Here is a 19,052-nt window from a genome sequence, read left to right as displayed (position 1 = left end):
ATGGTATGATGATGGCCATTAGCATGGTGAGCTTCAAAACAGGATTACAGGCAGCAATTCATTGGCAGGAAGAACTGGGGTGCTCTCAAAAGGCTGAGGTGTGATGATAGGGAAGTGAAAGGAGGGGGCAATTTATTCCAACAACACCCAAGTTGTTTCCATTGAAACTGTTAACATGGAAAGGTCTAGCTTGGTGCTATCAGAGCTGCTTTCCCCTCTCCCATGAGCTCACAATGATGGGAACATATCTTGCTCCAGCAAATGAATAATCAGCTCACTTTAAGCTTGATTATCCCTTTGCAGTAATGTCAGTTACACTAGGAGAGGAGACCTAGAGGGCAAAGTTTGCCCATGAGTCAAAGGTCTCCCACACCTATTCTAATGGCTCAAGCAAGGAAAAAGATTGCACTCACAATGCAGACTGGTCAATACAGTAGCTGGTCAATACAGTGACCACAGCATGCCTAGCAAGTGTATATATGCAAGCTCCAGGTAACTTTTCATTCTAAAAGGGCCTTCTCTTGCAAATTATCCACACTGCAACATTCCACTGGTATGTTCTTTTTGCTGAAGAGAGGTCATCTGTGCACCTGTCCATGCAACTGGATATATTTTTTAAATGATTAATTTAGGGCAGCCAATCCAAGAACTGCAATCCTGCTCCGCTAAACCTCCCGAACCTTCTAGCAGCAATACCAAAGTACTTTAAGATAGCACTGAAATGCTTACCAACAGTTTTCTTTTCCCCTATTCTCACAGGGTTGTATTTGATAGCTGAGTATAAGGCTTCAGTCATTGGAATAAGGAGAGAAGCAATTTTCAGTGATTTCCCCCTGAAGCTTCATGTGTTCCCCCTACATCTGATCTGGAGGGTCCCTAACCAAGCCCAAAATTGCTCCCCTAACCATTCAACTAACAGAAGTTGTAGTGTCAACCTAAGTGACACTGTGGAATATAACCCATCGTTTTTAATAGCAAACCTGCTTTTAAAAAAAGCAATAAAGCATCGCAATAATATGAGATACAGTGGTGCCTCGCAAGACGAAAAGATTCCGTTCCGCGATTCTCTTCATCTAGCGGTTTTTTCGTCTTGCGAAGCAAGCCCATTGACGGCTTAGCGGATTAGCGCTATTAGCGGCTTAGCGGATAAGCAGATAAGCGGCTTAGCGGCTTAGAAAAAGGGGGGGAAAGGGAAAAAAACCCGCAGGAACTCGCAAGACATTTTCGTCTTGCGAAGCAAGCCCATAGGAAATTCATTTTGCGAAGCACCTCCAAAACGGAAAATGCTTTCGTCTAGCGAGTTTTCCGTCTTGCGAGGCACCACTGTACATGGGCATGAGCAGTTATGAAAGCAGTAAAGTTACAACTGGGTGTCCATTCTGTCGTCAATATTTTGTGTTTTGTCTTAAAAAGTATTACACATGTAGAACCTAACTTGTGCCTAGACTAAGGATCTGGCTTGGCTGAAATCACTTCAACAGCCTAAGATATAAAGTGAGTGGAACACTGCCACAGATTAGGAGCAACATCTGACCTCTTAGTGCTGCAAGGTACTACTGGCACAACTTAAACAGAAAGATAAGGACAGCCTCAAATACTTTCCACATTTTATTTACATTTGAAGACTAATTTTATTCTCAATCACATATCCATACACCTATTTTCCTTTTTTGTTTTGCTTCACTAAAACTTAAATGCATGGTTTATTAGAACAAAGACTGTAAACAAATATTTGCAATGTCCATTACATGTAACACACAGGAGCCGCTTAAAAGAAAATCATTTCCCCATTTTATAAATACAAGTATCAAAACAATCCTGACCGTATTCTGTGACACTACTAGCAGTCAGCACCCACACCTTTGCAAAAATTAAACAAGTTGAGCAATGGTATTTGCAGTACCTGCTACTGAAACAATTTTATCTGCAGCTCTTTTACTAAAGCAAGATGGATAAAGCATGCCATTTGTATTTTTTCTTCTTGAGAAAAAGTTTTCTGAAACATTATTCCACAGCAACCTGACACTTCCTGTCATGCTTTCGTCTTGAAACACCGGAGCTCCAATTTTAGGCTACTTCAGGTTTATGCTTAAAATTATAGTGCCTTGGTAAAGAGGAAAAATAATTGTGCTGCCTTTTTTTTTCTCTGATTGTGCCTGAAAACATATGGGGCATACATATACATATATATATTCTTTCAAATGTCCAGATCACGTACACCAGCAGAAACTCTTAATGTGTGGGTGGTTTGCATTGTGAGATTGAATCAAGACATTAAACATAAGTAGAAGTTGTTTAAGACAAGTTTGGGATTCAGCTAAAATTAATTGTTATAAGTTTGTCCTTCTGGAGGTTGTGGAAGCTTCATATTTTCTTTGGACATCATTAGACGCCTTAGCTCTTGAAGTACAACTTTAATGCTATAAGAATTTTGCCATTTTGCTAACACTGGTATGCTTCGTGCATCCACCTGTAAGGAAAGAAAGTGTACATTTAAGTAAGGCACATAAAATAACCAATTCCATAACTGTAGTAGCATGCTTGCATTGAGTTTTCAGACAACCTAAACACCAGCCACCTGCTCCTATGGTCTGGTGCTAACACTAGCTGCACTAGTACAGAAGTGGTAGGAATGAGGCCTTAATTATCACTGTGACTCATCATAAACCACTATGGATACAAATGTCAAAGATGAGAATTTGTGGCTCCTTTTGAAGATTTTTTAGTTTTTATAGCTATTCAGGGAAAGTTTTCAAAACATATGGCATCTCCTGCTAAACAGTTCAAGAGGAGGAAGGCATGTGAAAATAATGTTTTGTCCTATCTCATGGATAGGTTAGTAAAAACTGACCATTTTAACTTAGCAACATAGTCAACAGAAACATGTAAATGTCAGCATGCATCAACTACCGTATTTTTCGCCCTATAGGACGCACTTTTTCCCCTCCAAAAATGAAGGGGAAATCTGGGTGTGTCCTATGGGGCGAATGCAGGCTTTCGCTGAAGCTTGGAGAGCGAGAGGGGTCGATGCGCAACGACCCCTCTCGCTCTCCAGGCTTCAGGAAGACATCCGCAGCCTAGGCAGCCCTGTGGGAGTTCCCACAGGGCTGTCTAGGCTGCGGATAGTAGCCTGCTTCCCGGAGCGTCAGGCGCCCTGAAAGCTGAGCGCCTGGCACTTCGGGAACACATCCGCAGCCTAGGCAGCCCTGTGGGAGTTCTCCACAGGACTCCCCACGCTGCGGATAGCAGCCTGCCGCCCGGCAGGCGGGGCGCCCTGAAGCAGAGCGCCCCGTGCGCCGGGCAGACATCCGCAGCGTGGGGAGCCCTGCAGGAGTTCCCCGCAGGGCTCCCCACGCTGCGGATAGCAGCCTGCCGCCTGAGGCATACATCGGCCAGCCCCACAAGCTTGGGGGACAGCAAGGAGGCGCAGCACCGTTCCTCGACCTGGTTCGGTTTCCCCGACCTGCTTTTGGGGGGGAAATAAAGGGGGGGGAAAAATCCTTTATTTCCCCCCCAAAAAACCTAGGCGCGTCCTATGGGACGAAAAATACGGTAATTAATTATTGTGCGGCAGCGATTTAACCTCTCTATTAATTCATCCTTTAAAAAACAGGCCAACTATTCTGTCTCTTATGAATAATTTGAGTTTGGATACAATTCAAGGATATACACTTGCAGCTGTTGGAATATAAAACAGAAACTATTGTGATGAATCAGCAAGGTAACAAAGAATACTGTTTCTTTAATAAGTAAAGAATGTATGAAACCCCTAAAGGCCATGAAAAAAAAAGCAACCTGAGAAAATGTGTTTATAGGTCTGGGATATACAATAGTCAAGATCTCACAGTACTTCCACAATGAATTTTTATAATATAGGACATTCTGTATTGAGGGTGGCTAGCCACTGGCCACCAAGTAAATTTCTACTGCTGTCCCCCACACTGCCAAGTCCCTAATTAAAAATAAAAATAAATGTGACAAAGGGCTGCGGAGGATGGATAAACCTCTCTGCCCACCCCAGCAGTCTCACAGTAGTCTCAATCATCTGATGAGCAGGGAAGGGGCAAGAGAGCCCTTTATCAATCAGATGGCACGAATCAGACCCACAGGAGCAGTGGGCCCTGTACATTTGTGCATGCATGTGTGAGTGTGAGCAGCCACACCACCTGCTGACATTCAGCCTCCAGAGTGTTGGCCAAGCGCAAATGTAAACCTTGGATGAAACACACACCCCAAAAAATGTTAGCCACCCCTGATCTATACAGAATATTTTAGAGCTAGGTCACAGGTCTTCCTAACAAAATTCCAATATAACTTTAAGTTTGTTTGGGATTCATCAGTTTTTACCTGACTGTTCACTCACAAATCAGCAACCTACTTGCAAGTCTACAGCTCCCATTTAATGGATTTTCAGTCCATTACACTGAAATCAATGGCCTACTCAACTGGGGGGGGGGGGGCAACACAACTGATACAGAGCAAGCACAGACCACAGATGTGCTGTTGCTTTAAATTTATTCCTGTACTTGACTAAGAGAGACTCAGAGTCATTTTCACTGGGCAACTTCTGCAGCTTTAGTTGGACTGATCATAATAGAAAAACGGGAGCTAAAAGGACTAAGTTTGTAAAATTTAATTATTTAACAGGACAGCAAAGGCAAACTATAATTGATGAATAGATTTCCTTTAATTTGCAGTACTCCAAATTACGGCTCCAATTGTAAAATTATAATATATGGACCCAAGGGCATGCCAAACATTACACATTTCCTAGATGAATCTCCTACACAGAGAAAGAGGCTTTGGCACGTTCCTATACACAAAATGTTTACTAATGTAAGAAGTTAATAATGTTGGCAGTCACAATTTTTAAAAATTGCTTTCCATTCCTTTAACTATTTCACACCACATAAAATTGATTAAGCCTCTTGTTTTTACTGTGACTTTATAACTTTGGTATGGATCCAGACTTGGTCAGAATAAACCCCACTGAAATCAATGGGGCAAACTAATCATGACAAACTTAAGTTTCACTAATTTCAATGGGTCTGCTCTAAAAATGACTAAATGTGGATGCAACCCCTTCTCCATAGGTACCACCAACACATAATATGACAGCACAATTTACAAATTAATGTGTTAATTGAGGGCATATAAGAGCAGATGAACATACAACCTTGGGAGATTAAAAAAAGAAACAGAATCCTTAACAGCTTTTCTGCAAAAAATAAACTGGCTTGATCATCTTGCATTCCATCTTACCATTCCATTGGAATTATTTATTCCATTCATATTAATTTTAGTTACGAATCTAACTGTTGGAGGTGCTTCTGGATATTTAGGCCCACACTCTACTTTCAAGCTGTATATTCTGTTTTCATAATTTGTCTGGTAAACAGAGGAGGGAAAAAAAGAATTAATCATACTGAAAGCTAAAAGCATTCCAAATAACACTATTGAAACAGAGTCAGTCATCCCCATCTCAAGGATCGTGTGCAGAGCTGTTTCAAAATTGGTAAGACTCTGCTGACCAGCTGTTTAGCAGGAAAGAGGGGTAGCAGGTGAATTCAGCTTCCTGCTTTCTTCTAACAGATGACTGGTGAAATTTTAATATTTTTTGAAGGGCTCCATGCATGCAGACTAGCTGAAGAACATGGCTTGTATATACCCCCAGTTCTCCAGCCATCTAGAGATACGTACGTAACACTAGCAGGATTGGGACAAATAAGTATCTTATAATTATAAAGCAACAAAGGAGTTTCAGCTTAACTAAGGCTTAGAAAGAAGAAACTGGTGTTATCATTTCATGACAGATTTTTCCCCTTCACCTGGTAACTATTATTTCAGGTTTCTTGCCCAAAGATTTTTATAAAATGAAAAACCTAGATGTATCTTCCCCTTAATACTCACAAAACAGCCAACCTCAATGCCACCATCATTCAAAGGATCCATTTTTAATAGAGAAACTGTGAGAAATATAGACATGTAAACGCAGAAGAAAGGTGGCAGAAGGCAGCCAATAACCTCAAACAGAACTTTGCAACAAACCAAAATTGAGAAGAAGGAAGTGACAGAACTTAGGATAGGCTTCTGCATCTAGTAGTTGATGAGATAAAGAGGAAGGTAATCACGCTTGCTTTCCGAACTGAACTGTGCTTGAGTAAAGAAACCCAATACCCATAATAGTGGAAACACCTTCCAAAAAACATCACCCGTGCAATTAAGCTTCTTCCCTTACACATATGAGAAACTATCTCCTCCTACTTTCCACGTGTTGCAGTAGCCTTGTGGATCCTGGGCCTGTATATACATACCTAGTTCACAACGACCCCACTCAAGGCATCTCCCTGATCTGAAATACAATGTTGGTTCCTTCACAACACCTGTCAGCCCTAAAAACAATATTTAACTCTTTTATTATTTCACTGAGTAAAGTGGCTTATCATTAAAATTAAAATTACGTTCTAGTTTATTAGTTACTGAAGAATCTGAACTGTGTACTATATGGCATTGTCAAAACTACCTTATGACTCATTCGGATCTCAGTGTGGATGAAGCACTCAAATTACTGAACACTCCGAACAAATATGCATATCAAATTAATCTGGGAAAATTGTGACCAGGGGTCACTCTAGTAATCAGACAGTGCAATTTCATCTTGATTGCTTAAAAACTAAAACAAGCAGCAGCCGCAGCAAAATGGAAGTGTGAGAGGCTGCAGGAGGAATGGAAGAATGAGGAAGTCCTGCTGGGCAAGCATTCCACACACAGGCAGGCACAACTGGGTATAATTCATAAATGGTAATTTTGTTGTGGGTTCTATTATGGTTGCATTTAAATTTTTATAGGTCACCTTTAAGGCTTCGCAGAAGGAAGGTGACACAGAACTGTTTTATATAAAACTCTATATAGTTTTTTTGGCGGGGGGGGGGGAGACAATATAGATTTGAGAATTCCCTTCATGAATGTTCTACATTGGGGTGGAAAACCTCTCTCTCCATGAAGGCCACATGGGCAACCTTGGGAGGCAGGCAACATGTCAGTGGTGCATGCAGCCAGATCCAAAACTGAGTGGGAACGTAGGCAAAAGTCAGCAGAGCAGTGGCTGTGACTCGTTACTCCTTTCAGTAGATTACATTTCAGCCATGCAAAAGTCAGCTTTCTACACACCCAAACACCAACCTCTATCCAGGCAAACAAGAGCCATTATCAGAATTCAAATATACATCCCCCCCCCCTCAGGCAACAGCACTTCAGAAGCACACAAGAAGTGTTGGTGAGGGATGTGGACGAAGGAGGGTTCCACGGTCCAGAGAGTCTTGGAGGGCCCGAGATTCACTACCGCTGCTCAAAAACCTACTGGGCTCAGTGCTCAGTGACCATCCAAACTAACTAAATTAAAACGGCATCCCATAGATGCCGTATCCCTTCATCTTCAGAGAAGACAGAAGCTGGCCACAGCATTTTAGTATATAATTTCTCATCACTTACCCAGACTGCTTCTTACCATTTAGCTAGATTTAGCCTGAGTTCCAGGAATATTTACTATTCCTTCCACAACACTGACCAGAACACCCTCAAATCCTAACATTGCTGGGATCCCCTTTTCTCAGAAAAGACAGATTTGCATAAGCTTTGACTACTGTGTCAAAGATGTTTAAGTAAGCACACTGACAGGTCAGTTTCGGGGAAACAGAACTAGAATTGCCTTGCCCTAGCTGCTCTTAGTCTCTATATATAAATAATTAATGCAACTACAGTAAAATGGGATCAAAACAAATTCAAATTGATACTAACTTTAGGACATTCAAAACAAAACAAACTTCAAAACAAAATAAAAAAATTCCTTCCAGTAGCACCTTAAAGACCAACTAAGTTAGTTCTTGGTATGAGCTTTCGTGTGCATGCACACTTCTTCAGATACGACACGAAAGCTCATACCAAGAACTAACTTAGTTAGTCTTTAAGGTGCTACTGGAAGGAATTTTTTTATTTTGTTTTGACTATGGCAGACCAACACGGCTACCTATCTGTAACTGGAACTTTAGGACATTCAGTATGTGTGATGCTGAAGCAGAAACAATGATTGATGCTGCTCCACAACAATGCTGCTAATTTTATGAATGATCTTCAAAACCAAAATAAAAGGAAACCGGTCCTAATATTAGTACCAAATCCTCTCTATCTTTGGTCAGAACTTACTTTTGGCTTATAGCAGCTTCCTCCAAAATTGCAGTTCACCATAACCTCTTCCTACTACTGTTCCCATGATATATTGTATTTTACTCCTTGGGTATGTCCCTGTCCCCCCCCCCAACCCCCGTGCTACCTAGAAACACACATATGCACTGAAAACTATATGAGGGTGAAGGGAGAAAAGTTCACTCCAATTCCCCAGGAACTGAAGAAGTCCAAGTGCCAGAAGATAAGAACATCCTAAGGAAAAACACAAGTGAAGAAGCCCTCTGTTTGCAAAACTGGCAGATTAATAAAAAATAAAAAGACACACATTTGGCCAAAGTATAATGCAGGTTGAATCTACAAGAGAAAGCTCGGCATCTAGCTATGTCTGAAAATCATGGCAGATCATACAATTTTATGTGTAACTGTGCAAAGTCTGGAGATTAAGTTTTTCTAACCCTATTCTTTGCTATCCAGAAAACTTGGTATATACTCTATGCTAGAATCACGGAAGCCAGTAAAACAAGTTACTGCAGGCATAACTCTATTTTCAAGGCTACCATTCATACCAAATGGCTGAACCAGTCAGGTAATCTAACCCATTTTCTTACTAAAGGTGCCTGGGTGGGCTACCCAAAGCCAACTTCCGCCTTACCACCAGTGGTAGGTCCGAAAAACCACCGTCTGCACCATGGCTCACTAACCGAAAATCCCATCAAGTGCAGCATCTAGCTGAGCTGGCTTAGCAACAGGCATTTTGTTTATTTTAATGAACTGAATAGAATGCAATACTATGAGTCATAGGGGTGTGGAGAGTCTGTGTATGAACTTAACAGTGCTTAGCTTATTTTTTAGCTGCTATTTATAAATTATAAATGACATATTGATTTGTTAATCATATGACTTTTGCTGGTAATTGTGATGTTTACCTTATTTTTTAGTTGCTGCTTTGTTAATAGTGTTTTATAGACTGTAATGGTAGATTGGTTAATTATTTTATATGATTTATGCTGTACTTCTGTTGTTCTATTATGCTCTATTATGTTATTGATATTTATTGTTTGTAAGCCACTTTGCGATTCATTTGAATGTAAAGCGGCAAAGAAATACAATCAATCTTAACTTTGCCTATGGGCAGAAAGCAATTACATTTCTGTCCAATTCCTGGATGCCCAGAATACTCCTATTATATTATATTAATTATATTACATTATATTTTAGCAATATGTCAGCCATACAATATGCAGATACCCGATTTTCAAAGACTAATTGTGTCTGGGGTAATGCAAGGGTAGGGGCTGCCTTTGGAGTGCATGGCAAGAGCAGCCAAGCCAAAAAGCCACAGTATCCTGAAGTGATCCAGATGTTGCTGCTACTCCAACCTTCTCAAGCCAAGGTTCAAAGGGAAAGCCAGAGCAGATTGTTGGCTTATGGAAGGGGTAGAGAGAAGGTAGACCAGGCTAATTTGCAATAGATTGGAAAAGGCTTCTGCCTCCTAACAGCATAAAATAAAATAAAAATACTTTTCCCACCTACAGTAGGCTGCTGAAATCTAATCAGGCACGGACTTGTGTTAAAAACTGAGCTCAGTTCAGTTCCAGTACTGAAAACAAATTTGAAAGGTTCAGAATGTCATTAGGGCATACTGGGTTCTTTATTAATGGCTGAATCTCTTTCACACTAAGCTGTTGGGAGTAGATCCTGGGGTTATAATACAAAACAAATGAGATGTGACTAGCATGATACCAGGCTCTGCTGCCAACATGCAGGTCTTAAAGGGAAAGGAGGGGAAGGCCACAGAACTCTGTGTACACTGGATAGCCATGTCAATTGTCACCATCCACATCAAGTTACTTTGTTTGCTATGCCTGCACACACAAGCACACATAAAACTAAAGGAAGGGAGAATATTTGGTGCCATAAGCTCAGTGCGACTAACAGGCACACACTGAAGTGGTATATTATAAGTTAAAAACCAAAATAGAACATCTCATGTTTCTAAAGGTCCAGCAGAGCTGAAATTGTTGTTTAATGAGGGATAGCTAATATCATCAATGTGTTGTTTGAATGCACACAACAGAAATATGCATCTGTGCTGGGCCACAATTGCATACTACTGAATATGCATTTGGAACACTTCAACTTGAGCAGAAGTCACCATGAGACACTGTCATCTAAATACAGATTTGATAGTATTCAATAAAATGTTAAAAAAATATATCATTGTCCTTAATGTTACAATTATGTGGCCCCCATATTGACCTGGGCCTATAAGAAACCATTCCACACCTTTCTACGATTGTTACCAATTGTGAAAAAGCAAGGTTAGCTATAGGGCTAACTTCTGTTATAGCTTATAAGATTCCTAATTAAATTCTGAATCCAATTAAGTTACTCAGAATAATCCACTGAAATTGATGAGTCTACTCTTTGACTTAGTTGATTCATCCCATAGCATAACCCATAGCTAACAACCATGCATTGCAAATGTTTGAAAAGTTCCGCTAAATTAAGATTTAACTTATAGTACTGACCCTTGGTGGTCCAATAATCATGCCCGTCCACCTTGTAAGTGTCATGTCTTCGTCATCTTCGAGGCCCCAGCTTACTGTACCATCTCCTACTCCTTTCTGACCTTCTTCAAGTTCTTCCAACAAGCGAAAATTACGAGGGACTTTAACTATTTGAAAAAAGTAAAGCAATGTAAATAGCGATGTTCAAAATCACAGCTGATCTCTTGTCACGTCTTAGCATGAAGGCCTGGTTAAGCCAACTAAAAAATCCACATCTGAGAATTTATGCGTATAACACATTTTACTGGTATACATATTGAATTGCAATCAATGTGAAAAACAAACTTATTTCCACTTATGAAGTATCATACAACTTGGAATCTTAAATCCCTCAGCAACATCATATTTGCAGATTTGATTTTCTTATGGGTCTTTTTTTAAAGTGACAGTCTAAATTAAATTATCAAATTTCATATCTGGAAGTCATATACAGCCATAATTTTCACCATTTAGTTCATCCATTTTCTGATTCAGAAAGTAAGTTTTAATATATGACAGTTACCTCAACAGTAAGCACTACTCAGTCATTACTTCTCTGTGGAATACTGGTTACATTCAGACAATCTTTTATCAGTTCAAGATGAAATAAGCGGCTCTTATTTTTAGCTGTAAGTCATCTTGAGTACCATTAGAGGAAAAGGTGGGATATAAATAAATATATAATTATTATTATTATAGTAGTAATAAATATGAGTCTTTGCCCAAACACTCAGCTTATTTGCTCCTCCCTCTGCAGCATAAGCAAACCCAAAAAATTATGGTCACCAGATTTGAAACAAGGTAGAATATTGAACCATACTTTAAGTGGGTTAACTGTCTTAGCTTGTTCCAAAGCTCGTAAGCCTAGTTTCCGAGGGCACTATGGTTCATTAGGTGCTTCCTGGTTTGATTGCTTACATTGCAAATGGATGAACAAAGGGGCTCAATGCATGGGGTACGGGCTTATTTGTTTAGCACTTAATCCTGCTTTTCACTATATGTCTCACAACAATTTACAGAAAATCAACGATATTGTTCGTTATCTTTTATTATAAAGCCAATATCATCATCTGAACTGGTCCTAGTCACACATACTGCATATTAAATAAGAATATTGTGCACACAAATTCTAATTGAGATGAACTTCAGAACTAGAAGGCATTTAAGAAATACTGCTCTTTGCAACTGTCTAACTAAACAACAGTTCAGAGTAGAAATCAGTTACTTCCCATTTCATAACAAAAATAAGAATACAGGAAAGTATTCATTTCTCACAGAGGACTGGTTGTATGAAAAGGATTAGAGAAGCAAATTCACAATACACCATTTTCCTACAAATAAAAGGATGCATTTCAAAATATGATCCAAATCCACAAACTGTACTGGCAGCTCAAACGACTGTATCAGGTTACTAAAGCAGGTTTGTACATATCTGATCCCTTGCATAGGTCAAACAATTATGCAAGCATGCAATGCCTGCCCTAAGTTGCTTTGACCACAAGCATGCTCAGGTGACTATTTTGGGAGAGAAAAGTGCTAAGGGATTTTAACAGATAATATCTTCAAGACTTCTAAATACCAAAGATGCTGGAGATCTAAATGTGTATTCATTATGCTGAAATACAGCAATGGGAGATAATGAGTTGACCTATGCCATACTGTGATATCACACAACCGGTAAAGGAATACACTGTAGATTCCAATAAAGTGGTTGCCTTTTATAATTACAAAAAAACAGAGCAGGAAATCCTAACCATGGGAAGGTTATCACCATTACTGGCCATTTTTCATTCTTAGAGTAAAAGCTTCCCCACTGCACTCTGCTTCAAGCAGGACTACAAATATATTTGGCTTTAAAAGAAAAGGGGAAGTTAAATAAACCAGGATTTGCCCCACTATAAGCAAAGCAGTAATTCCCTATGCACTCACTCCAGGACATATGACTAAAATCAGCTTGAGCATACACACAACCAAAAGCATGCTTTACACTAGCCAATAAGCAGTTTCCCCTTACACACCAAAATATCTCCTTTCCATAAGTGCCCTGCTATAGTTTCCAGCTAAGATTAAGAATGCCCAATGGTTGCCATGGAAAACAGTTTTTGAATTAGAACCCCTCACAATACAGCAATGTATTGCAGACTAAATTTTAAAATTGCTCACATGCTGTAGCTGCTCACTATCTTTGTTTGTCTATAACCATATCACCATTACCAAACGGTGAACATTTGGATAATACACAAAACATTTGTATGTATTGCTGTGCAGCCTCAGACTCACATTCTGTACAGTGCTATTGTACAAAGAAGAACAGATATTTCTAAACATGCAAAACTACATTTAGCATCTGATAAAGGCCAGAACCATTTCTTTCTGCATGATTAGCTACATGCTCAGTTGACTACAAAAATACCCCCCCTTTTGGACCAATAATTACCTCCCCTAACTGCAGCATTAAATATTATATCCATGTGCATAATGAAAACATAGAATTATAGAGTGGAAGGTACCCCAAGGGTAATCTAGTCCAATACCCTGCAATGCAGGAATCTCAACTAAAGCATCCATGACAGGTGGCCATACAACTTTTGCTCAAAAACTTCCAAGGAAGGGGAGTATACCACCTTTCAAGGTAGTCTGTTGTACTGTCAAAAAGCTCTTACTGTCAGAAAGTTCTTCTTGGTGTTTTGTCAGAATCCCTCTTCTTGTAACTTGAAGCCATTGGTTCAGGTCCTACCCTCCAGAGCAGGAGAAAACAAGTTTGCCCCCATCTTCCATGTGATATCCCTTTCAATATGTGAAGATGCCTATCATCTCTCCTCTCAGTCTCCTCTTTTCCAGGCTAAACATACCCAACTCCCTCAACCATTCCTCATATGGCTTAGTTTCCAGACCTGTGGTAATCTTGGTTGCCCTACTTTGTCCACCTACCAGTTTGTCAATATCCTTCTTAAATCTGGCACCCAGAACTGGCCATGGTATTCTAGGTGTGGTCTGACCAAGGCAAAATAGTGTGGTATTGTGACTTCCCTTGATCTGGCCACTATACTTCTTTTGCTGCTGCATCACACTGTGGATTCCTATTAAGTTTATCATCTATTTCACATGCACTACTGGCAAGCCAGGACTCCCCTATCTTATATTTGTGCAGCTGGTTCTTGCTGCCTAATTGTAGAACATAGCATTTTTCCCTGTTGAAATTCATTTTGTTAGTTTTGGCCCAGTTCTCTAATCTGTTAAGATTATCTTGAGTCCTGATTCTGTCTTCTGCAGCTACCCATCCCCGTTTGGTGTCATCTACAAATTTGATGAGCACCCCCTCAATTCCTTCATCCAAGTCATTTATAAAGACACTGAACAATGCTGCTGCATCCCACTTTTCACTTTTTCCCCAAGATGAGGAACTATTTGGGTTCACTCAGTCAACCAGCTACAAATCCACCTAACAGTCACCCAATCCAGTCCACAATCCACCAACTTCCCTGCAAGATTATGGGGCACTATGTCAAAAGCCTTATTGAAAACAAGATACACTATGCCCCCATCATTCTCATGATCAACCACACTTTTAACTCTGTCTGGCATGACTTGTTTATAGAAACCCATGCAAAGTCTTAGTAATCAAAGCACTATTTCTTAAATTCTCACAGACCAACCCTTTACTGCTATCTATATACCAGGTCTTCTTTTCTCACATTTTTGAAGATGGGGAGAATCTGCAGATACCTCACGTGTTCTACAAATTTCTCAATTATTATAGGCAGAGACTTGGAGATCACATCTGCAAGCTCTTTTAGTACCCTTGAGTGCAGCCCATCAAGCACTGGAGATTTGAATTCATTTAATAACTAAGTGTTCCCTTGCCACTCTTTTCCTATCTTGGGCTGCAGCTCCCTCCTTGCATTGTTTATTCTGTTATCACTGGCTTGGTCATTGCTTTCCTTTTGGGTGAAGACAGATGCAAAGCAGGTGTTAAGCAATTCTGCCTTCTCTCTGTGACCCTATAGCATTTATCCATCTTCTCCATGCAGAGGACCAATACTTGCTTGTTCTTCCCTTTGCTTCGAAAATGTGCCAATAAAGATTTAGTAAATTAAAATAATAACTCCAAATTAGTGGATTTTCTGTGCTGAGTGTTATCTTTGAAAGGAGCTTTTCCTCGCCCAGAGGCAGATTCATAATGAGAGTATGAAATGAACTCTCATTAGCTGTTTACATTTGCTGCAGAAGCTTACGGTTCCCTTAAGAGAACACAGCTTGGAAACTGTTTTTGTATGAAGTTTGATGGGAGCTATGCAAGGCAGTTTATGGTTAATAGACAAATTAAGAAAGGCATGTCAGTGATGCCCAGAGACTATCCTACAACACCCTAGTTTTCATGGAAAGACATGCTGCTAAAAACAAAATTCTGGCCTGAATTGCAGCAAACTCTGGCAAAATTCTGAATAGTTTTGTTATAAATAAGTTGTAAATGTTTAATGGAAAAAATAAATTATGTATGTATCAGTTTATGTTTTGTATTTCATCAGTAAAAAATAACTGAAATTAGTTGCTATTTAAAATACTGTGGATGTATTGTTGACTGCATTTATTAAAAGAGTAAAAACAACCAAGCAGTCATATGTCTGGACATAGAAATACTGTACTGCTTATTTTGTTTTTTCTGCGTTGGCACAAATACAGGTAACTGGAGATCATCATGGGATCCAATACGACATCCTATATTTTGATTGTCACTCAAGAACTTCAATGCAAAACAGCAATTATGTTCATGCTAACAATACTTTTAAATCCAGATTTCATGATTATTGGGAAAGTACAACATATAAAGTTGAAAAAGTGAGTTGTAATATTAAGCAGATCTGTGCATAGCAACCTGCTCCACACAGAGAGCCATATGTATATACAATGTATTTCCCAGTAGAACTGGTTTTGATCTTTAAACCACTAAATGGTTTGGGACCGACTGTCTTAGCAGCTTGTATTCTGTGTCCCATCACAGAATATTAAGATCAAGCAAGTGTTCCCCCACTAGGTTTGAAACTCCACACATCCCCCATCAAGCCTGACTTATGAAGGTATTTTGTGACAAATGTTAAAACAGGGCTATGGGTGGGTTTGATATTATTAAGAAGTTTTAATTTTTATTAATGTATGGCTTTATTTGGCTAATTCCTATGTGGCTGTAACACAATTAAAAATAATTAGACTAATAGATATACATGTTGTGAATCTGAAAGAAAATGCCTTTTCAAGATAATTGAACAATATGCACAGCTTCCAGGTTAAAATTATTTACAGTTTATTCAGCACAAGGTACCAACCACAGTTACAAAAACAATTACCTATTAACGGTGTTTAAATAAAAGGCTGGAATACAGGAACACAAAGTCAAAATTATTTAAATACCCTTTCAAATTCAGTACTTATCAGTGCTGTGAAAGATCCAGGTGCGAAACATATTGCCAACGATGAAAAGGAAGATAATTACAGTTCAAGCAAGTAGACCCAGGTTATTAAAGAGTTATTAAAGGTTATTATTTTCAAGTAAAATTCTTTGGTAACACCATCTATGATTAACAACAGACTTCAAGGACAACATGCCATAATAATTTGACATGTTTAAATCTCAAATGAACTTTGTAACATAATCCATAGTATAAGTTATGGATTTTACTTCACATTAATTTTGAATAACTGCCACCCCTCGTTCATAAGCACTACTCAGCTGCAATATTTCCACTTCACCAATAACCGCATGAACTGGAAGACTGATAAACATTTGCATTTCTACCATTTTATGAGAAATGGGGAGAATTGAGACATAGTATTGAAAAGCTGTGGTAGGAACAAGAATAAACTGAAAGTGGGAAGAAGGGTGCGGGGAATTAGGAAAGTGGGGATGCTGAAAAGTGGGCAGTATACAAAAAAGGCAAGAAATGGGATTGGGATAAAAGGGGATGTAGGAAGGAAAAGAAAGAGAAAGTCAGGAAAACGGGAACTGTAAGGTCCAAGTATTAAAGGTTTTGGTTTCCCTTAGCCTACTGCCTCAGCAATACGATTAAAATAAACAGAAAGTAAATTCAATACAAAGCCTCAAAGCTCATCGCTAACTGGTGACCAGCAAAACCAAATTTCCTTCTGGAGTTTTGCAGGAAATACTTCGACAAGATCACAAACGGGAAAGGAGGGAAGCGTGCCAGTAACAAAAATTCATACGCAAGATTGACAACGGACCTCATCAGCAAAAAGACCAAGACAAAACTTAATTACACGCCCCCATACACACTTTGTGTGTTTGTTGTTGAACGTATCTGTCCTACCCTCAGCAACCAGCAACGCCTGCACTTAGAAACCGGCGATATTAAAAGCCACCTAAATGCCACTGGGGTCGGCTTCGTTTTCGAAGAGAGGGGGAATATTTATCAGTATTACGTTGCGGGGGGAGGGCGGAAGAGAGACTCAAGAAACGCCACATTTCCTCTCACCCAAACCCGAACCGAGCGTGAGAAGGAGGTCCGAAGACCCCGAATTCCACCTTCCCCTGAACAAAAACCGACCCCAGGAGCGGAAAGCTGCCTCGGCCTCCCCACCTCCCGGCTGCACCGCCTGCCTCTGCCAGCCCCGCAGGCGTCTCCTCCCCGCATCCCTTGCAGCACCAAGAGGAAGACTCCGGCCCCAGCGCCAACCCCCGCGGCCTCCCCGCCCTCCTCTCCCGCCGGCGCCGGAACCTTGGCCCGGCTGCGCTGGCGCCGACCGCTCTCCACGGAATGAGCCGCGCCGGGGACACGCCACCGGGGTCTCTAGGGAGAGAACCCCCCTCCCCGGCGAAAGCCCCCCGCCAGCCCTTCCAAGGCGCCCCCCCGCCGCCTTCCTCTCAACACAGACCTGTGGATCCGGCCATCTTGTCCAAACCCCTCCCCCACCAGCCAGGAAACACACGGGCGCCGAGCACGTGACTTCTGCCTTGCGCCCTACGTCACTTCCTGGAAACTAGCCCCGCCTCGCGCTGGCGTTTGCTGCTTCTGCGCGTCGAGAGGGTGGTGGCTAAGGCGGCTGCAGATAAGGGAAGGGAAAATACCGACTGACCGGGGTGGATGGAGAGGGAGGGATGTAGGGAGGCGGCTACTTGAAGCAACTGACAGGAGAAGAGAGCCCTCCAGGGCATTTGTCGCTCTGGTGTCGGGAAGTGAGGCTGCGAAAGGGTTAATTACGGAGTTTGCGGAGGTAGCCAATGGGGTGGCCTCCAGGTGGTGAAGGACTCCAACTCCCATCAGCCCCGGCCACTATGTCCAATAGTCAGGGATGATGGAGCTGTAGTCGAGTAAAACCTTTAACCTACAGTGGCTGGTTTGATGTATTAAATGTTGGGAAACTGATATGAAATGCACACGCAGTGATAGTTGCTCACAGTACCAGTCACCACACAGAAGCAGCTTAAGATTCAAATACTTTACTACAGTGGTACCTCAGGTTACATACGCTTCAGGTTACAGACTCTGCTAACCCAGAAATACTGTAGTGCTTCAGGTTAAGAACTTTGCTTCAGGATGAAAACAGAAATTGTGCTCCGGCGGCATGGCAGCAGCAGGAGGCCCCATTAGCTAAAGTGGTGCTTCAGGTTAAGAACAGTTTCAGGTTAAGTACGGACCTCTGGAACAAATTAAGTACTTAACCCGAGGTACTGTACCACTGTATAGTAAAAGCTATGGTTTTCCCAGTAGTGATGTATGGAAGCGAGAGCTGGACCATAAAGAAGGCAGATCGCCGAAGAATTGATTCCTTTGAATTATGGTGCTGGAGGAGACTCTTGAGAGTCCCATGGACTGCAAGAAGAACAAACCGATCCATTCTTAAGGAAATCAGCCCTGAGTGCTCACTGGAAGGACAGATCGTGAAGCTGAGGCTCCAATACTTTGGCCACCTCATGAGAAGAGAAGACTCCCTGGAAAAGACCCTGATGTTGGGAAAGATGGAGGGCACAAGGAGAAGGGGACGACAGAGGACGAGATGGTTGGATAGTGTCTTCGAAGCTACAAACATGAGTCTGACCAAACTGCGGGAGGCAGTGGAAGACAGGAGGGCCTGGCGTGCTCTGGTCCATGGGGTCACGAAGAGTCGGACACGACTAAACGACTAAACAACAACACTGTACCACTGTATGGCAGAAGATAAGGCTCAGTAAAACGGTTCTAGATGTAGAGTTATACAACTTGTAGGCTTTTGCAGATGCAGATATATACAGATACATACAAGTAAAAAGTATCTCTGTTGCTCCAAATACTGTAAACTCCAACATTTCAACATGTAACACTGGAC

The 19,052-nt window shown here is 40.9% G+C and overlaps 1 protein-coding gene across 1 annotated transcript; it reads right to left on the bottom strand.

The window, feature by feature from the left end:
• Positions 1-1,595: 1,595 nt before the first annotated feature.
• On the bottom strand, positions 1,596-17,749 carry UBE2V2 (ubiquitin conjugating enzyme E2 V2). Its single transcript, XM_079985142.1, has 4 exons — positions 17,622-17,749; positions 10,716-10,861; positions 5,263-5,388; positions 1,596-2,470 (listed from the first exon to the last, which is right to left on the bottom strand). Exons 1-4 carry the CDS (start codon positions 17,635-17,637, stop codon positions 2,324-2,326), a joined length of 435 nt encoding a protein of 144 aa, XP_079841268.1. The 5' UTR covers positions 17,638-17,749; the 3' UTR covers positions 1,596-2,323.
• Between the last annotated feature and the right edge of the window lie 1,303 nt (positions 17,750-19,052).

Source organism: Podarcis cretensis, assembly GCF_951804945.1.
Source record: "Podarcis cretensis genome assembly, chromosome: 7".
Taxonomy (NCBI): Eukaryota; Metazoa; Chordata; class Lepidosauria; order Squamata; family Lacertidae; genus Podarcis; species Podarcis cretensis.
Note: the sequence above shows the minus strand (reverse complement) of the source record. Positions and strands in the feature narration are given on the sequence as shown.